Source organism: Neltuma alba, unplaced genomic scaffold, assembly GCF_004799145.2.
Source record: "Neltuma alba isolate B1F8T4 unplaced genomic scaffold, ASM479914v2 tig00012228_pilon, whole genome shotgun sequence".
Classification (NCBI taxonomy): Eukaryota; Viridiplantae; Streptophyta; class Magnoliopsida; order Fabales; family Fabaceae; genus Neltuma; species Neltuma alba.
This window is the reverse complement of record NW_021636758.1, coordinates 69,065-93,448: the sequence shown is the minus strand read 5'-3', so window position 1 is coordinate 93,448 and position 24,384 is coordinate 69,065. Positions and strand designations below refer to the sequence as shown.

Below are 24,384 nucleotides of genomic sequence, written 5' to 3'. Positions count from 1 at the left end.
CAAGCAGGTATTCTCTTATCTATAAGACACTAAATATAAATATTTCTTTTAATGAATATCTTAACTCACAATTATTCATGTAGTTTAGCATTAAAAATATTGGTTTTACGCAAAATTGGCGTTGATTTTTTTAATTTTAAACAATATACATTCAAATATACCATCATTAGACTTGATTCTAAAATCTCATTCAAACATAACGAGTGATGTTGCTGCTAATGCAAGTTACCACTAGCGTCCAACAAGAAATATGAGTTACAGGTTAAAAATTTAAAACGCAATTAGCCCACACAAACAGAACCATAGTTCTTAGAGGAAGAATAACTGGGATATCATAAACTTGACGTGATGAATTTGCAAAATTGCGTGCCATATGCACTCTTACAAACTAAACTTGACAACCACCATTGTGGACTCTTGTCCCAAGGTTTTTCTATCTCATTCTATGTCTCAGGCCAAAGGGATGAAACAAGGTATTTTACAGAATTACAATACTGGTGATGCACCCTCAACGAAGTACTTGATTTGACTGCCATTCAACCATCAACATCGATAGCAGCTTCTGCAAGTTCTGCGTTTATGGGTAGTCAAGATTCGAGAACACGTGCACAGTTGCTTCCACTAGGAAGGGTGACTCCCACGCCAGTCTCAATCCGAATTTTACAGTGAGTTTGTACCAAAGTTTCCTTGGCGGTGAATGGCTTCCCCTCATGGAAGGAAAGGTTTTTACTTGAAATGTGGCCGTGGATCTTTTTTCCTCAAAATGATTCAAACCCACCAGTCAAATTCTTACTCTCCATTTTGATCACTCCAGTTCAGTGCATCGGTTGTTCTGTGAACACTCCAGAAGCTTGGAGCCTGGACCCTTTACAGCTTCCATCCCAAAGCCATCGGTAAAAGATCCAAATTCATTTTCGTCATCATCACTATCAATACTAGTTGGAGTCACACGATTCTGATAAGTCCTGCGTTGAATAAGAAATACATTGAAGTAATAGCTAACCAAGCTTCTCCATGCCTTCTTTGGAAAATACTTGAACGGCTTGCTTCTATCCTGGGAGGGCAGACTTGACATCATGATATCTTTGAATTTCTTTTCTTCTTCAGCAGTCCATTGAAGTGAAACTTCCTCCCCCATGCTATCAAATCCCCAGTGGTAAAATGCTGAACCCAAGTCAAGCTTCAGCTTCATCCTCTCCTCAGCAATATGAAATCTAACACATTCAACAGAACCTTGAACTAGACAGCCACAAGTCTCTGGTCTTCCTCTCCCAATAATACAGGTCTCAGTAACGGGGTGTGTTTCCCTATCCTTCAATGGCCATACTTGCGTGCCCAGCCATTTAGAATCGCTTTCAGAAACTACACCATTCCATTTTGGCACTTCAGCTTGAAAAAGAGGACCTATAGCTACTTGTTTTTCAGCAGCATCATCTGCGGCCGGGTTAGCTATTTCCTTTGCATTCAACAAACCATCTGCTGCCGTTGTTTTCTCTTGTGAAGCATTGTCTGCGTCAGTGGTGACTGAACATGGTAACTTGTTTTCAGTAGCTGAATGTGAATTGCAACAAGAGCATATTTGAGATTTAACTGAGGTAGGCAGCCTTTTGCTCCATCTCAGTTTAGCTGTAGAATGGTGACTGACAGCAGCATGATCCTCATACATGGCAGGATGCATCTTTTGCTTCTGCAAACAAAGAGAACTCTAAAAAGTTCGGAATTATAGCCTCTTTGTTCCAAACAACCCAAAAACATGTTTTCCACCTTGACTCCTTGAGTGAAAGTACAACCACTTTTCAATGTAATGACATCAAAGAATAGTGATTTTAATGATACCCTCTGGAATTTATTATCAAGGACATTACAGATTTAACATCCATACATAAATACCAAACAGGATGTTACCCAAAAAAAAAAACACCAAACAAAATGTTTTTTCTTTTATTAGGACTGAAAAACATAATACTTAAATTGGTTTCTGAATCTAAGTTTGCCCCCACCCAGCACATTAAAGGATGCTTGGAGAATTTATGGGGCATGCTTAGCATAGAGTCTGATTTGAGCCAGGACTGTTCACGGCTTACATATGATGTAACTTCCTATAAATTTTATATTATACGTAAATATACATATTACAAACAAAAATATGTATCATGTGTCACGTGGACTTATAAACAATAGCATTCCTTATAATGAACGAGATAAAATGACAAGAGAACCATTTCATTTAACATATATGTGGCAATCTAGAGTAACCTGGAGCCACCTACAGGCTTAGCTATGGTAAGGTCATATGAACATTATGCAATGCCATATGGATCAGATAAAGACTGAGTACATAAACTTCAGCAAGAGAACAAACTACTATGTAAATTAAAATCTGTGCAAGTTAAAAACAACGTGGCTGCAGCTAAAGCAAACATCTAATCAGTACATGATAATTTGTAAAAGAGCTCTGCCATAAATAAAAGGGAAAAAAGGAAAGAAGTATAAATCCATCCAAATATTAAGTAATTATGGGCCGCTTGGTATGGAGGTGGTTACATGTGCAAAGGAAATGGAATGAAAAATGGAAACCTTCCTGATACGCAGTTCTCATGGAAGCACAAGTTTTCAGTTACCTATAATGACTAGCTAGAGATACAAGTTTCAAATTACAAGCTTTACATTTAGGATTTGAGAAAATAGAATAGCGGCTTGAGGGCTCTGTAAATTCAGTGAGGGAAGGAAATTATTTGACCAAAGCACAACAAATAGGTAGTTGAGTTGTCCTGTGGCTCCTGTCAAAGCAGCTATTTCAATTTGGATGACCAACAGGGTATCCTCGTGACAATATGACCAAAAATAATATCACAAGCATAATGAGGGGAAAAACTTCAAATCATCAAGAACATAATAAATTCAATTTCATACAAAATCATGGCAGAGATTATAGAATAGTCTTAAAAATTACCCAAACATCCTTATTTAAGATCACAGGTTCTCTTTTGGTAATTAACTATCAGACTAATATTTTTAATTTTAGCACTATCTTATGAAACAAGCATAATGAGACTTCAAATGATGACAAACATGAGAAATGCAATTTCATATGAAACAATGGCGGAGATTATAGAATAGTCTTAACAATTGCCAAACAAGCTTATTTAAAATCACAAGCTCTATTCTAGGTAATTAACTATCAGACTAATAGTTTTAATTTTAGCCAAATTTTTCGCTATCTTGTAGAAGCATAATTTCCAACATTTAAAATTTACCCTCTCATCCTCCAGTCCAACAATAGATGCGAATAAGCATGGCTATGCCAACAGTCAACTTCACAGACAGCCATATTTGCATTTACAAATCTCAGTTCACATGCACGTAACAAAAACAATGAGATTACAGCGATTGGGTTGGATATAATATAAGCACAACTAATTACATGTTTGGAGCCATGTGTGGCACAAGACACATTGCGCTTACCTAAACCTTATATGCTCGAAATTTCCAGTCAAAACTTCATCGCACGGATATTTCTTCTATTATAGTTAATTAACATAAAAAATACAATCTATTTAGAGTGTTCAAGTTAGAGGTCCAGTTGATTAGAAGCAGCTAAATAAGTGGGTTTTATATTTAAAAGCCACTGTACTAAGTGAAGAAAGTAAACAGTGAATGCCAGTTGTCTAAAGCATGACGTGGAAAACAACAAAATGCTGTTCTGATGACTTCAATTTGCTAATAAGCTTGATGCATTTATCTTTGCTCACAATTAATATAGGAAAGAAACTGATGAATTAAGATTGTTTACCTAGGCAGAGATAATGATTTGTTTTTAATTTAGAATTAACCCTGTCCTTCTGTAAATTAATTCATTTTTTACAAGGAGACGTAATGAACCTAGACATAACATGCAGAAGAAGCTCCTGTCAAATGTGAATTCAAGTTACACGAACAAACTTATGCAAAGTTTTCTGTATAAAACTGATATATGAATTGAAGTTATACCTGCAAGGAAGACTGCCTGCAGCTTAGTTTGTCACAAGACCTCAGTTGTAGTGCCTCTCTTGCTCTAAGCATCTGAACCCAAAAATCTTGTCCTTTATAATCCTTCCACTTAGATGCCTCTGGTAGCAGTTCAATTGAAGGATCAAGAGGATGCTTTGCAGTTTTTCTGATCCAGCTCAGCATTGAAAATAATGCGTCTCGTTTGCGCTTGCGAGAATTAAATTCCTTAACAGGAGCTTCTGAGTTCAAGGTAACAGGATCGTTCTCAACACTTCTACAAAATTTCAAGTCGGCATCACCAGGCGTACTGTGGAGATTCTCGCATATAGGAGGTTGATTTTTGTTGTCCAACAAATTCGTTTCACTCTGGTGATTAATCAAGTCAATGTTGCTTCTCATTTTACTTGATTGCAGATGAAAGGATACATCATCCTTCAACTTGGCGTTGCCACATAATAAATCTCTAAACTCATTTACTAGCTCTGGCGGCTCAAACTTAAAATCCATATTACACCCACAATTTCCACTTTTGAAATTATTTCCTCCACGAGTTTTGCTGAGCCATCTTTCAAACTCATTCAAATACTTGTTATATACTAATTTCACCGAAGCCAAAAGTTTAGGATTCAAACCCAATTCCTTAGTCACAAAACCCCACAATCCTTTCTCCGACACCGAAGCATACCCACCTCTTTCCTTCACAGACAAGAACAGTTTGTATAAATCCAACGATTGACCATCACCAAGCATTACAGGTACAGGACGAATAGTGCCTCCAGAATTCTTCTCCTTTATACAAATTGATAGAAGTTGATGAAACAAGCACTCTAGTTTAACTTCAACATCAAGGTGATCTGTAACAACCTCAGCAACGTTCAGGCAACAGTCATTACCCTGATGTCCTCCAACAGTTTCAAGACAATCTTCGGAAGATCCGTTTGTGAAACCTGACCATCGTGCCATATGCTTTGGTTTCCTACTTCTTTGTTTGTCAACCCACGGCCGGGATCGAGAAAGCTTCTATTTTTCCATTCCTCAAAATTTAATGAACCAAGTTAGAACTAACAGACTGAAAGGTGGCCAAGAGAGAACAATAACAGGCACCCGCAAGGGGGTGAAGTGGATGCACAGGTGGCTAACTAGTTCGCCGATTTACCTCGTCCCAGATCATGAACGAAGGGGTGCGGCTCAGACAGCGAACTTGGAGCCCAAGTGCATGGTTTATTGATCAGGAAACGGGGGCCCAATCACGAGGGAGATGCCAAGAATGCAATGAAAATGCAGAGAAGGAGAAAAAGGACGAAAAGGGAAAACAAGAAGAAAGCTTCGACAAGTAGCAGATTAACAGAGAATTGTCCGAACAAAACCCCAAATATAGGACCTTTCCCCCCTCGCTGGCCTTGGGGACTCCTCTTGCCCCTGGCTTGTGATGCGCAAGAGGCATTCATTGCCAAGGTCGGTAAATAAACCAATGTCCATATGAATTTTTTTTTTATAAAAAAATACCTTTAATTCGTTAACTTTAGATAAATTTTCAGTTTAGTCTCTTAAGTTAAAAAATAAAATATTTTTAGTTTTTTAATCTTAAACCTTATATAAAATTAAATAATTAGATATATATTACCTTTTTTTTTACATCACTATTTACGTGAAAACAGTGGAAAATATGAGCGTGCCTTTTCTTTTAATCAGAATATATATATGCGTCTGGTTAAAAATAAAATACACACACACGCACACATGTATATGACTGTGTATGAGGACGCATGAAATGTATCAAAAAAAATGAGGACGCATGAAGAATGTAGTTGGCATTGGATTTTTCGTATTTTTATTGAAATTACTTTTTATCTTTATCACTTATTTTTAGCCCCTCACTTCTAATTATAGGATTTTTTTTTATCTAAAAAATGTTAAGCAAGTTTTTTTTAAATAATGTGTTAATAATATATGATGTTGGCAAAAATAAAAGAATAATCCTCCGGTCCTTAATATAAGACCCAATTGTTGAATTGACTTTGGTCCTAAATATAAAACACATTTCTATATTTATCAATTTTCTCTAAATTACCCCTATAGATACTCCCTCAACCATAATCAAGTAGGAGAGGAAGAGTGGGTATTAAGAAAGATGATTATGGTATTTTAGACAAACGTGTCACATTTCTTATAATTAACTAACTTACCTAACTTCCTTAATCTAATTAAATTAATTAAATGGATCTTATATTGAGGATTGAATGAGTAATATATGATTTTTTTAAAAAAAAATCTTCTCATTTATTAGACTATTGATCGGTATTCACTGTTCGCTTAATTTTTTAAAAAAGAGCGCATTAAATAGAAATACTTTTAAAAAATAATTAGCGTGATAAATAAAATTATATATAATCTTGCACTAAGAATCAAACCGAACTCTTCGGTAACATTGTAGGAGTATATTTTTGTTCTATCAATTTTCTAATAACTATTAATTTTGACTTCCATAAACTGTATGAAACTATAAATATCTTCAAATCAAAAAAAGAACGTCCAACAGACAGTAGTACTAGTTCAATTTTTGTGAACAAAACCTATTTTGAAGAGTTATTAGTACTACTAATTAGACCCAGTAATATTCAAGTATAACCCTAGATATGTTTAAAAGAAAAAAGATAGAGAGAACATGGGTGAAACAGCAAGGTAATTTGATGGTGCTAGAGAATCTAAATTTGTATGTTAGTTCTTGGTAAAAATATCTATGATTGAGTCTGTTATTTTTTAGTCCAAAATTCTAAAAAATATTTGAAAAAAAAAATAGAGAGAACAGTGAAACAGCATTTGATGAAACATGGTCTGAGAATTCTAAACCTAGAAATACAAGAATTAGTATAAAATGAACAAACCATCTAAAGTCTTTTTTTTTAGTCCAAAATTCTAAAAAATATTTGAACAAAATTTAAAATATAGGACTAACGCACCTTTGTGAAACAATTAGTAAAGTGAGTTTTTATAACATTCTAAATTTTAAACCTAGAAATACAAAAATTAGCATAAAATGAACAGACCAGTAAACCTTTTTTGGCAAAAGTTTTAGAAGTTTTCCTAAAAGGACAAAGATTCCTAATGACTAAATTATAAAGCGAAAGTTTTTTGAGATTGAGAAAAAAAGAAGTTAGAGACTCAGATGAAGTCTCAGACCCATGAATAAGAAACAGAGAGGAATGTAGGTTTTTTTTTTTTGAAGGAATAGGATGTAGGTTAAAGGTTATTTAGATGCGTGAATTATGAAATTAAGCCAAACTAGGAGCAAAATCATAATTTTGTAAGTTTTGGGTTGGAAAGGACAAATGAAAATTATGTCTGAAAATTTCACAAAAATTCCTAAAAAATGAAAAATAGCATGCCAAGGCCTGTATATGAAGAAAAATGATAAAGTACCCTTGAATTAACTTTAAAAGAATTTTAAATATTATAACTCATTTTGAGGTATAAAGCTAGATTTAATTGTTTGAACCATACGAGGCTTCAGAAAAGCAAGTAAAAATAGGAATTCATGAGTTAAGAGGCTGTAAAAATTATAAAATTAATTTCGTCCCCTAGAAGGCTAGCAGAATGACTTTGAGAATATTTAAAACTCAGTTATGCCATTTAAGGGCATTTTACGAAAAATTAAAAAAAAAACCTACCTGATAAAACTCATAGATTTTCTCCAAAATAAAATGAAGTTTTGGTGTAGTTGGATGAATTTTTAAGCTCTGAATTGAATAAAATGCTCCAGTTAAATATTAAATAATTTGTGTCCCTTAAATAGAAGACAAAATCAAAGAAAATATCTCAAGGCAGTCATGAGGTGCTGAGTCAGCATGCTAAGTCGCCAAATGCAATTATGATGCCTTTGAGTCAGCATGCTGAGTCATCAAAAGATATTTATAGACAGTAGAAAAATCAGAACACAATACGGATACGTTTTAGACAGGACTGTCTACCTAATACAGTAAAATTTCTCTCTGCATGACTTAGTGAGGCTATATAATCTGTCAATGGAGCCAACTATTTTCTTCTATACTCCCTTTGAGATGATGTCATATGTAGACTTATTTAAAATGAGAAAAAAGTGTCAGAACGTGTCCCTATAGTCTCGGGTAAGTCAGGACCCGAAAAAGTACTTGATATGGTACAGAATGACAAGATAGGTAGAGAATATCTAGGGACTGCATTTTGCTCAAATTTTCTATTAATTTCTTCTATATTTTAATATCAAAATGATGAAAGGACATGTAAGGAATTATGTATACGGTTAGATGGGAGGAAAAGATATTATATGTACAATTGGATGAAAGACGAGATATAAAAAAAGACACAAGGCATGATGATGTAAGCAGATGATGTAAGCATGATGTCATGAGAGCACATGTTATCACAAGACAGAGCAAAATGGATGGCCAAAATTAGATCTTACAATTTCTTGATCAATAGCTAGGATTTCATGTTGGTGTTTTTAAATTCCCCCTCACCTCCCATTTGGCCAAGTTTCAACCAACTTGAAGGAAAAAGAAAGAGAGGCTGTGAAGAAAAGGAAGAAGAAAGAAGAGAGAACTCCAAATCCCATACAAAATCAGGCTCCAAAACAAGATATGTTTATGATTATTGATGTATTTTCTATTATCCTTGTTGTTATTGAGTATGGTTATAGGTTTTAATAGTTTTTTGAAGCTTGAAACCCTAAAAAAAAATATGCTGCATGAAATTCTTAAGTTAAGAGGAAGATGAAATTAATGTTAGAATAATATTTACAATTTTGAAAGAACAAAAATCAAGCGGTTTTATATTAAAATTGATTAAATTTTATGATTGAGCAACTTAAAGGAACTGTTCGACCAAACTGGGTTCTATCGCTTAGGTTCTGGTAAAGATTTTGACAATAATTTAAATGAAACACTAGTTCAAGCAAAGCCTGGCAAGAGAAAATCCCCCAGTAATGTGTTACTAGGATTGGTTCAACTATGGTTATGAGTTTGAAGTGATTTTTCCAAGGAAAAGGCACAGAGAAGAAGTAAGAAATGATAAAGAGTAACCCAACTAATTAATTGTAAATTTCAATCTACGAGCTTGTTAATCACTTAAATCATAATGCTTCCGAATACACACTATAAGGGGTTTAAAGAAGGATGTTTATTTTGCTCAATTTTACTCCTGATTCGGCTTAATTCCATAATTCACCTCATTGAGACCTCTAACATAACATTTGGCTTACATTCATTTTCATTTCTCATTCATTGGCCTCGAGACTTCATCCAAATCTCTAACTTCATCTTTTCTCAGTCCCAGAAAACTTTCACTTTAAAATTTAGTCCCTAAAAATCCTTATGTCCCTTCACAAAACCTCTAAAGCTTCTGCCAATAGGAGTCTCATAACCTGCTCATTTCCACCTAATTCTTGTATTTCTAAATCTAAAATTCAGGATGTTATAGTTTTTCCAAATCTAAATTTATTTCAATTCACCCTGACAATAAAATAGTTATGGCGAGGTAAGTATGGTTTTCAATCTTTAAAGAAATAGAAAAATTATCATTCTTCATCCTGAACTCTAGGAGGCTCGAAAGAGCCTTCCAACACTTCTAAATAAGAACTGCACTTATTACTTTGACCGTTGACTTCGGGGAACCAGCTTAATAGCCCATGGGCTTACTGTTCCCTATATAATGTCAAAATATTATTTATTTTTAACTGATATAACATCAATATAAAACAAAATCATCTAACGTCACCCATTGAGGTGATTCTTCTTCTTCTAACACCACATATTCTTCTTATTCTAAATGCAAAACCCATTTTGAAATGTGAATTTACATTAAAGAATAGATTTTATATTTAAACCGAATGAGTACTTATATTAAATATTTATTTGCCGACCATTTATTTATATTAAATAATAGTAATTAGAAGCGAGAGACAATTGTCAATGATGATTATCTCAATAAAAAGAAGCTTTCACAAGCGACATTATTTCGCTGAGACCCAACCGCTCGTTTGTTTTTACTTTTCACTCGATCAATTCACTTTAACTGGCACCCAAAAAAAAAAAAAAGCCATCATCTTGATTCATGGGCATGCTTGATATAAATATTATATAAATATTGTTTTGCCGACCATTTATTTATATTAAATAATAGTAATTAGAAGCGAGAGACAAATTGTCAATGATGATTATCTCAATAAAAGAAGCTTTCACAAGCGACATTTATTTCGCTGGGACCCAACCGCTCGTTTGTTTTTACTTTTCACTCGATCAATTCACTTTAACTGGCACCCAAAAAAAAAAAAAAGCCATCATCTTGATTCATGGGCATGCTTGATATAAAATATTATAGGAATAAAAATAAAAGAAGGAAAAAAAATAAAGAAGGAAATAGAAATAGACAAGCTTTTTTTCAATCTTTTCCCAAGTTCCCGTTTATACTTACCAAAGGCGTGAGCTCTTCTTAATTCTTGGTGATTATCTCCAAAGAAGGATCGCGAATCCATCGATATGACATGAATTATGAGTACTTGTCGCGAGGACACCAACCATCAAGACGAAGAAGCGACAGGATAGACCCACTTTCACCATACAAAACTAGAGGGAAAGACGGTATATACTAAGAATAAAAGAACCAAAAACCAAAGTGCGGTGCAGGTCCCAAAAGTCTCCGGCATATATACAAGACTGGAAGACACGCAATAAGGGGGAAAAAAATCATACTTACCACTCCAATTTGTGATCACTTTCTCCTAGGAAAATTTTCGGTGTAACTCGTCCAAATTGTGTTGACATCAGTTCACGTAATGTACAGAGGAACAAAACCGAGTTTTAAGCCCAGGAACGACACATAGGCTAAAGGAATGTAACTTTTGGCCAAAGGGGTGAAACTGAGTTTAAACCCAGGTTATTGCCATGACAACCTGTTCTCTTTCACATGTAATCAAATTCAACACCAGGATTCTGCATCCACAAAAAAAAAAAAAAGGAAGAAACCCTTTGAAAACTATGGAACCAAAACACCCAAATAATAGCCATATACTTGAATGTCATAACTGTAAACTGCTACTCTTTTGTAACCTTGGCTTCTGAAAATATATATCGCATAGTATATTCAAACACCCATGTTGTTTATATCTATTAATCAATTGGAGACTCGAAAACCATATCCTGCATCATTTGTGGGGAAAGCATTGTCTAAGGGGCAAACTCGTAAGGATATCTTTTTGAAAATCTAACATAGATGGGAATGATACAAACCTTATCACACACGGGACAGTTTTCACTTCTTTCCATCCATTCCAGAATGCAAGCAAGGTGAAAATGATGATCACATTTTGTGTTGAGTTTTGGATTCTCATCATCGTACTCTGAGGATAAAGAGAATTCATCAGTAACTTCTTAATTATAAGCAAAAGAACGGAGAAATAACATTAAAATGGTCAGGCTGACTAATTCCAACAGAAACAGCTAAAGAAGTTGAATGGAGAAGATGGGACAGCATCACCTTCTAAACAGATAGGACACACATCCTCCTCTTCAGCTAAAATGACAGGTTCATCTAGCTTTTGAAGTTCAATTTCTGAATCCTTAGCTGGGTCCAGTTCTAAATCACTCTGAACTTTACCCTCTAGTTCTTTCTGCTCTTCCAACTTGGTCATATTTCCATGACCATCACTAGTAACTATTTCTTCAGCTGAATTAGAATCTGTAGATTGAATGGATGTATTAGTCTTATTATCACTAATTTCATGAACCCCGGGTGGAGTTTGAGTGACAACCAAAGTAACGTTGCTGTAAGGAGCAGGGGCAGGAGGTGGTCTATAAGTGTCAGGACTTGAAGTTTCAAGGTTAGTATCAACAAGGAGCCCTCGGGAGAAAGCAGACGCAGAACCATGATTAGATGATAGAGGAACACGCTCCTCTGATGCTCTTGGCTGCTGAAGAAAATGCAGTAAATGAAGTCATCCATATGACCGTACGTATTTCATGGATCATATATAACCAATAGGCATTAGAAGAGAAGCAACAGAAAACTACTTATAAGTTCATAATCACAGAAGACTTGATAAGTTCAGAACTTCAGTTATGTAGTGAGAGTCAGAGAGTCTGCGAGAGTTGAATTCATGCTTGCATCAAAGATTTGTCAGACTTGGTTGTTTTGACTTTTGAAAATGAACATCCTTCCTCACATTATCAGACTTCGTTGTAGATGCTCCCAGACCTTCCGTTTTAAAGCACCGCCACAGCATGTATCAAACTGAGCGATACAGGGCAAATTGTTGTGCCCATTTTTTAGCTAGGAATGCAGACAATTAGGTAGGAAGGTGGTCGATGATGAAAGGAACATTTTCTAGACTGTTTCTTAGTCCTTTGTAAGCTTGTTATTTGATTATTGGACCTGTGCTTTATTTTTTTAGGGAAAAAAATTCTAATCCTCATCATTGCATAATTTAAAGGAGATAAACTTTTCTTTTTCCTTACTACAGCAGTTTCAGATGAAGATGAAGCAGTCATAAATTATTATGATTTCTACTGCCTTGGTAAGAATAAACTAAGCATAAAGTCATCAACGTTTTGGAGCAACAAAATATTACCCTTTGAGGGAAAAAAAAAGGAAATAAGGGATGAGTAGAAACAATCGGTATCAAATATGATGTATACTAACATAGAAGTACGCTGGTGGATCGCTCAGTTCGGTTTCTCTTGAACAACAGCAACAGCAACCGCCCATCTTCCCTTAACTGCAGGACACAAAGACAAATTTTAGATTCCGGTGATTGAGTTAAGCTTCATCAGCATTGAAACAGTCAAAATTGAGCCATACACAGATGCTAAAACGAATACGATCCTCATGTACCAATGATCATGCCAGGACGTTGTCACCTATATTCCGTCTCTCTCCTGCTCACATGAAAGAGTAATCATCCGTCCAACCGACCAAAAAACACCCCCAATTCATCAGGACTAATATCGAGGAATGCTCAACAAATGGTTTCCTCGCAGCAAGCAATCCAAAAGAGGAAGAAAAGAACTAACGGGTTCATGAGATAAAAGCGATGACACGGCAGAAACGCACAGAGCAGAGTAAAATTCGATAGAATTTTGATCCGGGAAAGAAATAATTTGCAATTAAAAAGAAAAACCAATATAGGAGACAAATTAAGTTTACACAAATGCATTCAAATACAACACCAGCAACCATCAATCATCAACTAAGCGACCAAAAAGAAAAATAAAAACCAACAACAGCAGATACGAAACAGCATAGATACTATTTATATTCAATTAGAAAAAGAGCAAAAGAACAAAGATAAAGAGAAAGAGAAAGTAAGAAATACGTAAGTTGCAAAACCTAGCTAAGCAGAAGTAGCGAGGCCAATAAGTAAGATAAGAGGAAGACATGAAAGCAAAAGGCAACCGATCATTTCAAATTAGGAATATTCTGCGAGGAAAGAATGGATTGACAGGTGATTTCCTTACCTTGAGACAGAGAAATTACAGGATTCATGAAAGAACTGAATCGAATTGAAGGAGAAAGTTCGTTTGAGTAAGTTGCTTGGACGCAATAGGAAGGGAAGACCAACGGAGCGGGGTTTTGGATCTTTATTTATATGATACTCCTGAGAGTGCGAGCTACGTGTACTAAAGCCACTCCCAAAACTACTTTTCTACCTCCAGCATCTTCGATCACTCAGATCTCAGCCGTTCAATTCCCACGGACCCCACTTCTCGTCGGTCCCACCATCAGATAGGCGTTTCATATTTATCTGAATTATCTACGGAGTGCGCCCCATGTTTTCTCTATGGATTTTTATTTTTATTTTAATTTGCCTGACGTGTTTGATGGAAATCAGACTCCACTTACCATTGGAGATATTTACAAACTAAAGTTCTAAAATTACCTTCAGACAAAACAGAAAGTTGAAATCATGTAAAGAAAACTAAAATCTAAAATTGAGATTGCTTTTTTTTTTTTTCAATTTTTGGCCATCGGATTGTTTATTGCATTTTGTCTATTAAAATAATTTGAGACTTAATAGCATTAGATATAAAATTAGATTTGATCACTATAGTTCTGAGAGATACGCACGAAACACGCAACGAGATTCCCGATTGTTCAACCAAACTTGACCTAGGTAACCCATATCTTTTTCTTAACTTTTTTAAATTTTGAGACTAAATTAAAAGATTATTTTTTTTTAGAAGAATAACTAGACAAAAAATAAATAATTAACAAGGAAGAGACAAAATAAAATCTAAAAACGAAAGGAGAGAGAATGGCGGCGCCACAGGAACGCAGCCGGGTAGATAGATATAAAACACTAGGCAATATCATATGAACTAGGGAATCAACCCGATATTACAAAGGTCAGATTTGGTGTTGAAGGCTGACTCAGACCAGCCAGCCCGCCTACCAATCTCTGTGGAGTTTGAAATTAGTAACTAAGGTCTAAGGTTAGAGCTAATATATGTATATCATATTAATTAATTACAATCGCAAGTCATCGTCCAGAGTTGGAACTCAGCAGGTGGTGGGTGATCAACATTCCACAGTCTTGGGCCTCTTGGCTCCGCGAAGCAACTCTTTGATTACTGGTACCTCGTCCACTTTAAGCTGTGTACAAAAAGTAGCATCTCAAATCAGAGAAAAAGCAAAATCATAAAAGGGTTTTTTAACTGTGAGGGAGGTAGGAGTAAGACCAACCTGCAAAGCAAAATGACGCTGCACGGCTTTTACCATTTGTTCCCTGGATGGACTCGAATTACTGCTCAACTGCGATTTGAGAGATAAAGCCATGCTTCAAACATTACTGATACACATTTAAAAAGTGAGAATCCAATAAAAGGAGACTTACAAGTTTAAAATGCCTGCAGTATCTCCACAATGACTCTGTTCCCATATTTGCCAAGTTCACCCTCTGCATAAGGAAACTCAGCGTCAAATAGCATGCAGAGAGGCGTTTAGGTCTTGAAGACTGCTATAAACGGAATGCAGCAACTTCATATGAAGAGGGAAGACTAATATGAATCATGTGAAGGTTCCTTCAGTTATGTAGATTCAATTATGCAGAAGTACTCGTCATGTTTCTTACAGGGTGAGGAGCAAGAATAGAGTGGACTTCTCTGTAACTTGCACGATTGCTTGGCTTCGCAGATATAGAATGCACAATAAGGCTTCGTGTGTCTAACTCTTGGCTTGCTGGGCTTGTGAAACTCAATACTAGTAGCTGTTCAAAGGGAAAACAATGTTGATTTTAACAAGCAGTAAAATTGAAACGGACTGTTGCTGAGACGTTACAAAGAGTTGGTCAGATAAAATGGAGGGGGGGCTTACAGAAATCGTTGTCCTTTTCATGGATTTCGGATCCACTGCTGGAGTTGTCGTAATCAAGATCATCTTCTTCGTTTCCGGTAGGGTGTTCTAGCACGCTCAATGCATTCCTTTGCAGCTTAACCTCAACCCCATTTTTCAAGACCTTGCATGTCAAAGCCAGAAAGAAATTAAGAGCTTTGCAGATGAATGAAGCCAGAAAATCAGGGATAAATTATAGTGTATCAAATTTAAGATGCTACAGTTTTCTTAGACGTAACTTACCTTCGCTAAACTTCTTGTACTGTGTGTTAAACTTCTGTTTAGAAGATTTAGCGGTGGACAGCAATTGATTTCCACATTACAAGTCACAACACATAACATGGAACAAAACGAGTAAAGATGAAAATTTCTGCTCTCATATTTCCTTCGTAATTACACAAGTAGAAGTTAGAAGTATAATTAGAAGGGCAGTAAAAATATATACCAGCCAGTGCCAACCTCCGAGACCAACAGCTTTCTTGACGACGCCTTGCAGTCCAACTAGTACAGACTTGGTTCTATTGTTGCCAGTGACTATAACTTTAGTGTGCCTAGGAAGAACCGAAAGTTCTTCGTCTCCACTTTCCTCGCGGAAGGGTGATAATACTCGGGAAGAGCATAAGTCAGGCTCCAGCATTCTTACCGTTTTATCCAAGTCCGCAGTTTAAATTACAACGTCGAGATTTCAAACATAGAACCTGAATGCCAGTCTCGTCCAAACTCAAAGACCGCTCAAATTTTTGGATTTCAGACGGGGTAATGATTGCTAATCAGCTGGTAGTACGGAAGGATATGACTAATCAATATAATAATATTCCTTCATAAATTGCCTTTCACAAAAGCTTCATTCTTGCTCAACCGGACTTGCATGCAATTGAAACCTACTGTGATTCCAGCACCAATCGTTCGGCGAGATCAAGTCCCTAAATCCATAGAAATGAACAGAGATAGAAAGAGGAAGTTAATTTAGCAATCAACCAACGAAAAGAAGAAAAATATATAAAGTGATTAGGAGAGGGAGGGGAAGAGAGAGAGAGGAGAGAGAACAGTTTCGCGATATAGATTTTTTGAAAAAGATGAATACTGTTTTGGTGCTCAGAATTAGGGAAGTGTTAAATGCGAAAGGTATCCAAGGAAGATACACCCCAATCTCGCTCACGGACTCAGATCCGCGACAATGAATGCAGCAATGTTGGGGTTCATATCAAAAAAATAGACTAATCCTTACAAGTAGTTAAATTTCACAGATTAACAAAGTAGGACATGGAAATAATTATCGAGTTGTGAGTACGATTCCTGCAAACAAGAAGTAATCAAAATTTTATTCATTTTTTTCCTTCAGAAAAGTCGCATGACGTATCCAAAATTAGAATTTATAATCCCACGCATACAATAAAAGATACGCAATCACAAATAAAAATTCATCAAAACAGAAAAGGAGGCTTCTTCTATTTTCTTCCCGCGATCAATATAACCTGAAAGTTCTCGGCTTTCTTCGAAAATGCAGGAAAGCTGGGAAAAGAATTTGAAATTCGAATTCGAAAGCTTCCGATAAGTGAATGCAGCGAGCGAGACGCACACACATAAGTTGAGGTGAAGTAGCAGCAGGTTATTGTAAACGTGATGCAGTTGATTATTATTATCCAGTAAAGGAAACAAGCACAAGATGAAAGAAAGAAGGAAAAGCCATTAAACTGAACCAAGAAGTATCTTTAATCTTTAATATTGAAAAGCTCGGAAGAAAATTGAAAGTGTGATTAAGATCAAGTGTGAGTGAGAAGCAAGCATAGCAGAATTAAGATTAGAAAAAGGAAATTTGAATTGGAGAAAGAAAATGAGAAGAAAAAGCGAAAGAGGGTGAAGAAGAACGTACCGGTAAGGAAAGAGAGAGGTGGATTTCAATCGGAAAAGGAGGAAAATGATCAGGAAATCTGGAAATGGATGCGAGGAATAAGAATGAGTTGAATTATAGAACGAAGGAGTGTAGAGAGTTAGAGTGATTAATATTATTTTATTACTATTGCGTTGATTGAGAGAGAGGGGGGAGAGAGAGAGAGAAGAGGAGGAGGAGGAGGACACACTATAAATGCGTACCAACTGCCATGGGAACGACCTGCCATGTGCCGTACGGTCACTACTTTATGACCGGTTGAGCCGGTACCACCCCGGTGATTGGAGTGTTGGAATGCAGCGCTAAACGGCTCGGCTTAGCGGGTTAACGGCGCGGGGGGTTTTGTCGTTCGTGGGAGCGCATGCTTTGCACGGAACAAAGGCGCACGCATGCTATTACTCAGTCCTGGGAAAAATATGAAATCGTGCCCATCCTTATCCATTTTGCATCCTCTTTCCAGCAAAATTTCAAATTATGATACTAGTGTATTATACTTACAGTTGAGCTTGTACTATTTTCCGTTCTGGCTGTCAGATGTTGCAGAGATTTTCTTTTTACAAAAGCAAATCAAACACCATGCATGAAAAAATTTGAAATTTGTTCATTGGATCTCTTTCCACGAATGAAAAAATTAATTGTACTAATATACCCTTTTTAATCTTGACTACCTTTGAGTTGAAACTCCCTTAATATATGTAATCAATAAAAATACTTTAAAAAAAATATTATAAACTTAGGAGAAAAATAAATTAAGATAATATAATATCAAACCAGCTCTTATATAAATATTAAAACCCATTGTGGCCCGCAAATTAGACTAAACAATTGCTTAAATATTTGATAATAAGATTCAGAAAATACATCAAATAATAATAAGAAGAAGAAGAAGAAATGTAGTGAGTGTGTGTGTTACATGTAAATACACTTGGCTGACCTAAATTTGGAGCAGTCCAACTCAAAACAAAAATGGAAGCAACGTGACGGGTTTCATGAAAGCCCGCTTAAATTTGTAGACCACAAAAATTATTTTATTTTTTGACATCCGAGTCTCTTGGGAAAAATTTTTACCTGCAAAATATTTTGAATAGAATTACTTTAAAAATATGAAATCGTGCCCATCCTTATCCATTTTGCATCCTCTTTCCAGCAAAATTTCAAATTATGATACTAGTGTATTATACTTGCAGTTGAGCTTGTACTATTTTCCGTTCTGGCTGTCAGATGTTGCAGAGATTTTCTTTTACAAAAGCAAATCAAACACCATGCATGAAAAAATTTGAAATTTGTTCATTGGATCTCTTTCCACGAATGAAAAAATTAATTGTACTAAATATCCTTTTTAATCGTGACTATCTTTGAGTTGAAACTCCCTTAATATATGTAATCAATAAGAATACTTTAAAAAAAAATATTATAAACTTAGGAGATAAATAAATTAAGATAATATAATATCAAACCAGCTCTTATATTAAAGATCAAAACCCATTGTGGCCCGCAAATTAGACTAAACAATTGCTTAAATATTTGATAATAAGATTCAGAAAATACATCATAATAATAATAATAAGAAGAAGAAGAAGAAATGTAGTGAGTGTGTGTGTTACATGTAAATACACTTGGCTGACCTAAATTTGGAGCAGTCCAACTCAAAACAAAAATGGAAGCAACGTGACGGGTTTCATGAAAGCCCGCTTAAATTTGTAGACCACAAAAATTAATTTTATTTTGACATCCGAGTCTCTTGGAAAAAATTTTTACCTGCAAAATATTTTGAATAGAATTACTTTTACTAATAATAATAATAGGTGGAGCTGTAGAAGGGTAATGCGTGAAAGTCGCTAAAAACATGAACATGACAGTAGGATAATGATTGGTATAAGTATATTCCTCCAATGCAGGAAAATGGAGGAAGTAGTGCACAAGTCATGACTATAACCGTCATTTCAACGCCTCATTTTATACTGAGAAAATGACCAAAAAAATTAAAAATTACTAAATACCAAATAAAAAATATCAACAAAAAATTATTATTATTTGTAAATTCTTTCAACACCAAATAAATAAAGTAATGTTATTAAATCTGATTTAAGATTTAATAATTTCTAATTTTTGTTTTGTCATTTTCCCTTCGATGTTCACACTGTATTGGAGCCTTTAATTTGGCTCGGCGAGGCTGAGATGAAGAGCACCCTTTCAAGGCATTATGGATGATTATAGGCTGCCACTTAATTGTGATTGGCAACTCTTTTTTACAATTTTTTGTAAATTGAGTTTATAAGCGGCACAAAATCTCTTTTTTACAATTTTTTAAAACTGAGTTTATTAAAAAGAAATTTCCTTCCCTCCCCTTGAACACATCATAGCCACTGGTTTTTATAGTTCCTTTTTAGCTTCTTACCCATACGAAAACAAAACTCCATATTTCTCGCATGGTACCCAGATAGTGAATGAATGATTCATACATGTGTATACATGTTCACAGCTCATAAAAGCCCATATATATTGTCGAGCCCCCAGCCTTACTTCCGTTTAGTTATTTAAAAATTTAAATTACGATAATGTGCTTTATTTGGATGAAAAATTTGTATAAAAATATTCTAGACCTATAATTCCTTTTATGGGTGTAATTCAGGATATTCTCATAAGTCATTTCGAATTTTGGACTAATTATTGTCAGCTTGTAAGTTTTTAAAGTTAAAATTCTTCCCAAATATATTTTTCGAGATGTGAACTTGGATTATATTTTTTATTGAGACGATGATAACTTAATGTCTTAAATAATAACTTGCCGGTCAAGACCTATAATTCTCTAACATGCTTGTTGTGACCAGCATTTGTCAAGGAAAATGTCGGCATTATTACTTAATAATTTATATTATTATTTTATTACGGGCATATACTCACTTAGTCATCGTCAATTAAGACTCATTAACTACTTTTTTGTCGGGACCTATTGAACACTTTAGATCTATTAAGAAAATGAGACAGTTAAAAGCAATCAAGTGCAAAAAATACCATAATTTCGCAAAATTACCCATAATCAAGCTAGGTGAGTGATAGGATAGATGATTAAAAACGCGGTGGTAAAGAATTTTTGAGAATGATGTATAGGAACTAGTCAAGGAGTTAGTTTTGATACTTTACTTTATTTATTACGCTTATATTTTTTTAAATTAATTTAACTAATTTATAAACTGATATGTAATATATTATTACATGGAGAGGATTATTCATATTTAGTTTTTTAAATATACCAAAATGAATCAAGTAACTGTTCCATTAATAATAGGAGAAATATTTTGTTAACTTTTGTAAATGGCCGAACATTATGGATTATTCTAAGAATATCTCTTATAAACATTATGGGAAGGGGTAATATTCACGAATATAATATTTGTAGATAATAATAAACAATGTTAATATATTTTTTTGTCCTTGAAATTTGAGTTTATTTTTGTTTTAATTTCTCAAATTTCAAATCTATAGTATTAGTTTTTGAAATTTGGTTCATTTTAAAATGTTAGTCCTTGAAAGATTAACAGTGTTAAAATCTACTAAAGTATCATAGATAATGTTAAAATAAGAATGTAAATTCACTATATGGCACATAGCTAGATTTTGTGAGGTTAATAGAATGGGGAAAAAAAAGAACACGTCCTCAAAATACAGCTCTTTAGCTTCCTATTTTTTCTTCCCCGCTATTCATTTTCAAGAGCTGTTTACTGAGCTGCACTCTATTATCCACATAAGATCCAGTTAGGTTTCATATGATGAATTCACCACTTTTAACTTCACTGATGACATTTCAACTGATCTTAACATCATTACACTTTCAGGGACTAACATTTTAAGACAGACTAAATTTTAAGGATTAAAATCACAAGTTTAAAATTTGAGAGACCAAAACTAAAACAAACTCAAATTTCAGAGATAAAAAATTATATTAACCTTAAGAAACAGCTTACTTATGAATTATCAATAATGTAAGGATCTATAATTGAGGTTAAGATATATTTGGATTAGTTTTTTTAAAGTAATTTTACGATACATAGAATAAATATGCAGAAGAAATTTGTTCTATAAAAACACTTTCTTAAGCCTGATTTTACTTTTATTTTTTAAATATAGACAGAAGAGCTATGACAAGATAAAACAAGGCGGGAGAGCCGACGAAATAAGTGCGCCGGTTTGGGGCGCTGAGCCATGCGAGAAACCACGTGTCACCCGCGAGAGAAATAGGAAACTGCTTAAGTTTCATAAATATATCACATGCAACTAAAAAATAAAAAACTGAGTTCATTTTAAGATATACTCCTCCTCTAGTAATTATAATAAGATAAAAATAATAATTATAAAATAAATCTTAAGAGTTATTATTTTTTTACTCTAAAACTTGTAATTCAGACTGTTTAGATTATTATTGAGATTTTTTAGTAATTATTTTTCTTTTCTGAGACCTCATTGTAATTTGCTCTTTTATTTATGAGTCACTTTTAACGTGTTTTATATAAGTCAAAAAAAAATTTCTCTCGCTATCCTATAAATAGAACAAAAAAATATCTTCTCTCTGTCTTATTATAGAATCAGGAAAAATTATTTTCAGTTTTTAATATAAAAGCAAAACCTAGTTGATTAATTTGAAGAAGCTAAGAAAGCTACTAAATTATTTTAAAATATTTATATTTATTATTTTTTCTAAACTAATATGACTCACTTACTATAAATTGATATATAATCTAATGATATATATAAATATTTTAGAGATATTATGTAACATGTGTTATAATTAAGTAAATACTAGTAAATAACTTTCTTAATCTCTTCGGATTACAAGATGGAGGATTACAGATGCATGCTTAAGCAAATTTTAAGGACATCCGAGAAATAAATTATGGAATAAGAAAATTTTCAGTAAATTTCACAAATTTGAATTGTTTTTTCTTGGATTATTAACACTTGGCCCATACTAACTTTTTCGTAATCTTGCTCTTACATAGTTTTTTTTTTTTTTTTAACGTGGCTTGCTCTTGCGTAGTTACGCATGACGAATCTTGTGAGAATTTTCTCACGAAAAGGTTAAATACTTAAATTATACTAGTAATTATTAAACTAAAATTCGGGCATCATAATAAAAATATTAGTACTATAATCCTGCTTGAAATTCCGAAATTATTCAAAAGTAAAAAATCTCACCGCTTTGAATCTTGATGATCCTTAATCACTAATTAATCAGAGACGTCATTCCATAACCCTCATGTATGACAGTGCCATTATTTTTTCGGAAAAATTCTAAAATGATAATTGTTGAATTTCATAATTCCAAACCAGTATTAGTCACTATATTCTCCTAAAGAAAATAACTACGTTGGAAAAGTAAATGATAACATATTTTTATAGTAATTTTTTATTTAAAATTTTGAAATTTAATAGTCATTTTTTTTGAGATTTTTTATATTTTTTGGATATAACTTACAATATTCTCAAGTCATTTTGAGACTAATTTTTATCCAGTCAAACACGTTAAAATTAAAACATTTTTAATAAATACACTTTTTAAAATTTAAATTGATATTCTCTTTTTTATTTCTCATTTCTCATTCCTCATTCAGATGAGATTGCTTACTATTTTCACTAACGTTACTAAAGTGCCATTATTATTCTCTGCTTCATGACGTTGTCCTACACTTCAGTAGAGTGGGAGCCACACAAGCAGGTGGGTGTATCATTTGATTTGAGAGCCAAGCCAAGAAAGCCAAGCCGCTGGATCGATTGCCCGCAAAAGGTTAAGAGGATGACGTACACGTGTCAGGGAAACAGCTGTCGGATCTGATCCTGGCATGGCAAACGTATCATGTTGTACCCCAACTATTTTTAAAATTTTTTTTAGTGTTTTTGTTTCCAAAAAAGAAAAATTGAGAGCGAGATTAAAATATTTCATAAATTTGAATCTGGATTTGAAGTCCGCTAGGTGCAGCTGGAGCGCATTAGAGAAAGCCCGTTATCAGATTTTTAGGGATTCAAAAGGGTGGTCCCTACCCTCTCCCCCACCTCCATTCCTTTCTTTCGTACCGTGGTGAAAAATTAAACAGTACCCTGTCCCTTGTTCGGCGCCCCAGTCCAAAAAACCAAAAAACTCCTCTTTCCTCTTCTCCGTACGTTGGCTCATGGGAGAATTTCAATAATAAACCCCTTCTAACTAATTAATGTCAGTCAATTTTTAAAAAATTTAGAAATTTTATTCCCCTCTCCAGCCAAAACTTTATGTGTGAAAAATATAATATTTTTATTTGATTTGAGTTGTAAGTTACATATTCCTGAATTCTTATTGTAAATTATAGAATTTAAGTTATAAATTCTTATAAACTTTTTAGGTGAATGAACAAATTAAATTCAATAATTTACAATAAGAATTCAGTGATTTGTAAAAAATATAACAAAATTCATAATTCTAAATACAAGTTTTTTAGTATGAATAAACAGCTCAAATTTAATAATTTATAACACAAATTTAACGATTTACAAGAAGTATGGGAAAATTCACAACTTTAAAATAAAGCAATGATATTTTTGTCTTTTTATTGATCTTGGGATGTAGTGAAATTTCAGAACTTTTTGAAATTGATTAATATTAATGGACTATTTGGGGGGTTTGTTGAATTTCTCCCATTACTCGTTTTCAAGCCAAAAAAAATCATCTCTACTATCCAATATTGTTACTCAGATAATACTTATATCAAGTCGTTTATATTTACTATGTCAAGTTTTTTAATAACATATAACTATGTGTCTTATTTTTAATATAGTAGCTTTTAATTATAAATTCACATGAAGCAAAAAAATGATACACAATCATGTGGGGTTGGGAAATTTAACATAATGAATACAAGTTTAATAACCGAAGTTTTTTCTTTTTTACTCATCATATATGAAAATTGGGCTGTCTCTGTATTATAAATGATACGTGCAGTTTAAATAGTTCCCTGTGGGCAGTGAATATGTAATTTTAAAAGGTACTCCTCCTGTTCTTAATATAGGACCCAATTTCTAAGTTGGTTTTGGTCATAAATACAAGACCCATTTATTATATTTATCAATTTTCTCTAAATTATCCCTATAGATACTCCATCAACCATAATCAAGTAGAA

General features: G+C 33.9%; 3 protein-coding genes and 1 long non-coding RNA gene across 9 annotated transcripts; all 4 read right to left on the bottom strand.

The window, feature by feature from the left end:
• Positions 1-309: 309 nt before the first annotated feature.
• Positions 310-10,588, bottom strand: LOC114725132 (AT-rich interactive domain-containing protein 2-like). Of its 2 annotated transcripts, none has more exons than XM_028911603.1 (4): positions 10,438-10,588; positions 5,147-5,409; positions 3,991-5,024; positions 310-1,687 (listed from the first exon to the last, which is right to left on the bottom strand). In XM_028911603.1, the coding sequence occupies exons 3-4, from the start codon at positions 4,951-4,953 to the stop codon at positions 806-808; spliced, it is 1,845 nt and encodes a 614-aa protein (XP_028767436.1). In that variant the 5' UTR covers positions 4,954-5,024; positions 5,147-5,409; positions 10,438-10,588; the 3' UTR covers positions 310-805. The 2 variants fall into 2 exon arrangements, with proteins under 2 accessions (XP_028767436.1, XP_028767435.1); XM_028911602.1 differs by having other exon boundaries at positions 3,991-5,010.
• A 106-nt stretch (positions 10,589-10,694) lies between these two features.
• LOC114725133 (probable E3 ubiquitin-protein ligase RHB1A) lies at positions 10,695-13,596 on the bottom strand. Of its 5 annotated transcripts, XM_028911606.1 has the most exons (6): positions 13,476-13,596; positions 12,853-12,896; positions 12,661-12,736; positions 11,500-11,932; positions 11,253-11,362; positions 10,695-10,955 (listed from the first exon to the last, which is right to left on the bottom strand). In XM_028911606.1, exons 3-6 carry the CDS (start codon positions 12,724-12,726, stop codon positions 10,926-10,928), a joined length of 639 nt encoding a protein of 212 aa, XP_028767439.1. In that variant the 5' UTR covers positions 12,727-12,736; positions 12,853-12,896; positions 13,476-13,596; the 3' UTR covers positions 10,695-10,925. The 5 variants fall into 5 exon arrangements, with proteins under 5 accessions (XP_028767439.1, XP_028767437.1, XP_028767441.1 ...); XM_028911604.1 differs by lacking the exon at positions 12,853-12,896; XM_028911608.1 differs by lacking the exon at positions 12,853-12,896 and having other exon boundaries at positions 11,500-11,929.
• Positions 13,597-14,264: 668 nt separating this feature from the next.
• On the bottom strand, positions 14,265-15,165 carry LOC114725134 (uncharacterized). The gene is made up of 4 exons (XR_003738400.1): positions 15,089-15,165; positions 14,852-14,914; positions 14,701-14,769; positions 14,265-14,610 (listed from the first exon to the last, which is right to left on the bottom strand). It is a non-coding gene; the product is annotated as an uncharacterized LOC114725134 (long non-coding RNA).
• A 2-nt stretch (positions 15,166-15,167) lies between these two features.
• LOC114725154 (uncharacterized) lies at positions 15,168-17,401 on the bottom strand (the record flags this gene model as incomplete). The annotated part of the gene is made up of 4 exons (XM_028911639.1): positions 17,222-17,401; positions 15,794-16,271; positions 15,331-15,472; positions 15,168-15,223 (listed from the first exon to the last, which is right to left on the bottom strand). Coding segments are annotated over exons 2-4 (390 nt in total), but the record flags the coding sequence as incomplete, so codon positions are not given.
• Positions 17,402-24,384: the final 6,983 nt, after the last annotated feature.

What these genes read in the sequence shown, in the direction of transcription:
- LOC114725133 (XM_028911606.1), bottom strand. Translation starts at nt 12,726, where the DNA reads ATGGGCGGTTGCTGTTGCTGTTGTTCAAGAGAAACCGAACTGAGCGAT. An exon ending in ATCCACCAGCGTACTTCTAT is followed by an intron (nt 11,933 to 12,660) that starts GTTAGTATACAT and finishes CATTTTCTTCAG; the next exon opens with CAGCCAAGAGCATCAGAGGA. An exon ending in GTGTCCTATCTGTTTAGAAG is followed by an intron (nt 11,363 to 11,499) that starts GTGATGCTGTCC and finishes CTTTATCCTCAG; the next exon opens with AGTACGATGATGAGAATCCA.
- LOC114725132 (XM_028911602.1), bottom strand. An exon ending in GCAGGCAGTCTTCCTTGCAG is followed by an intron (nt 1,688 to 3,990) that starts GTATAACTTCAA and finishes CTTTGTTTGCAG; the next exon opens with AAGCAAAAGATGCATCCTGC.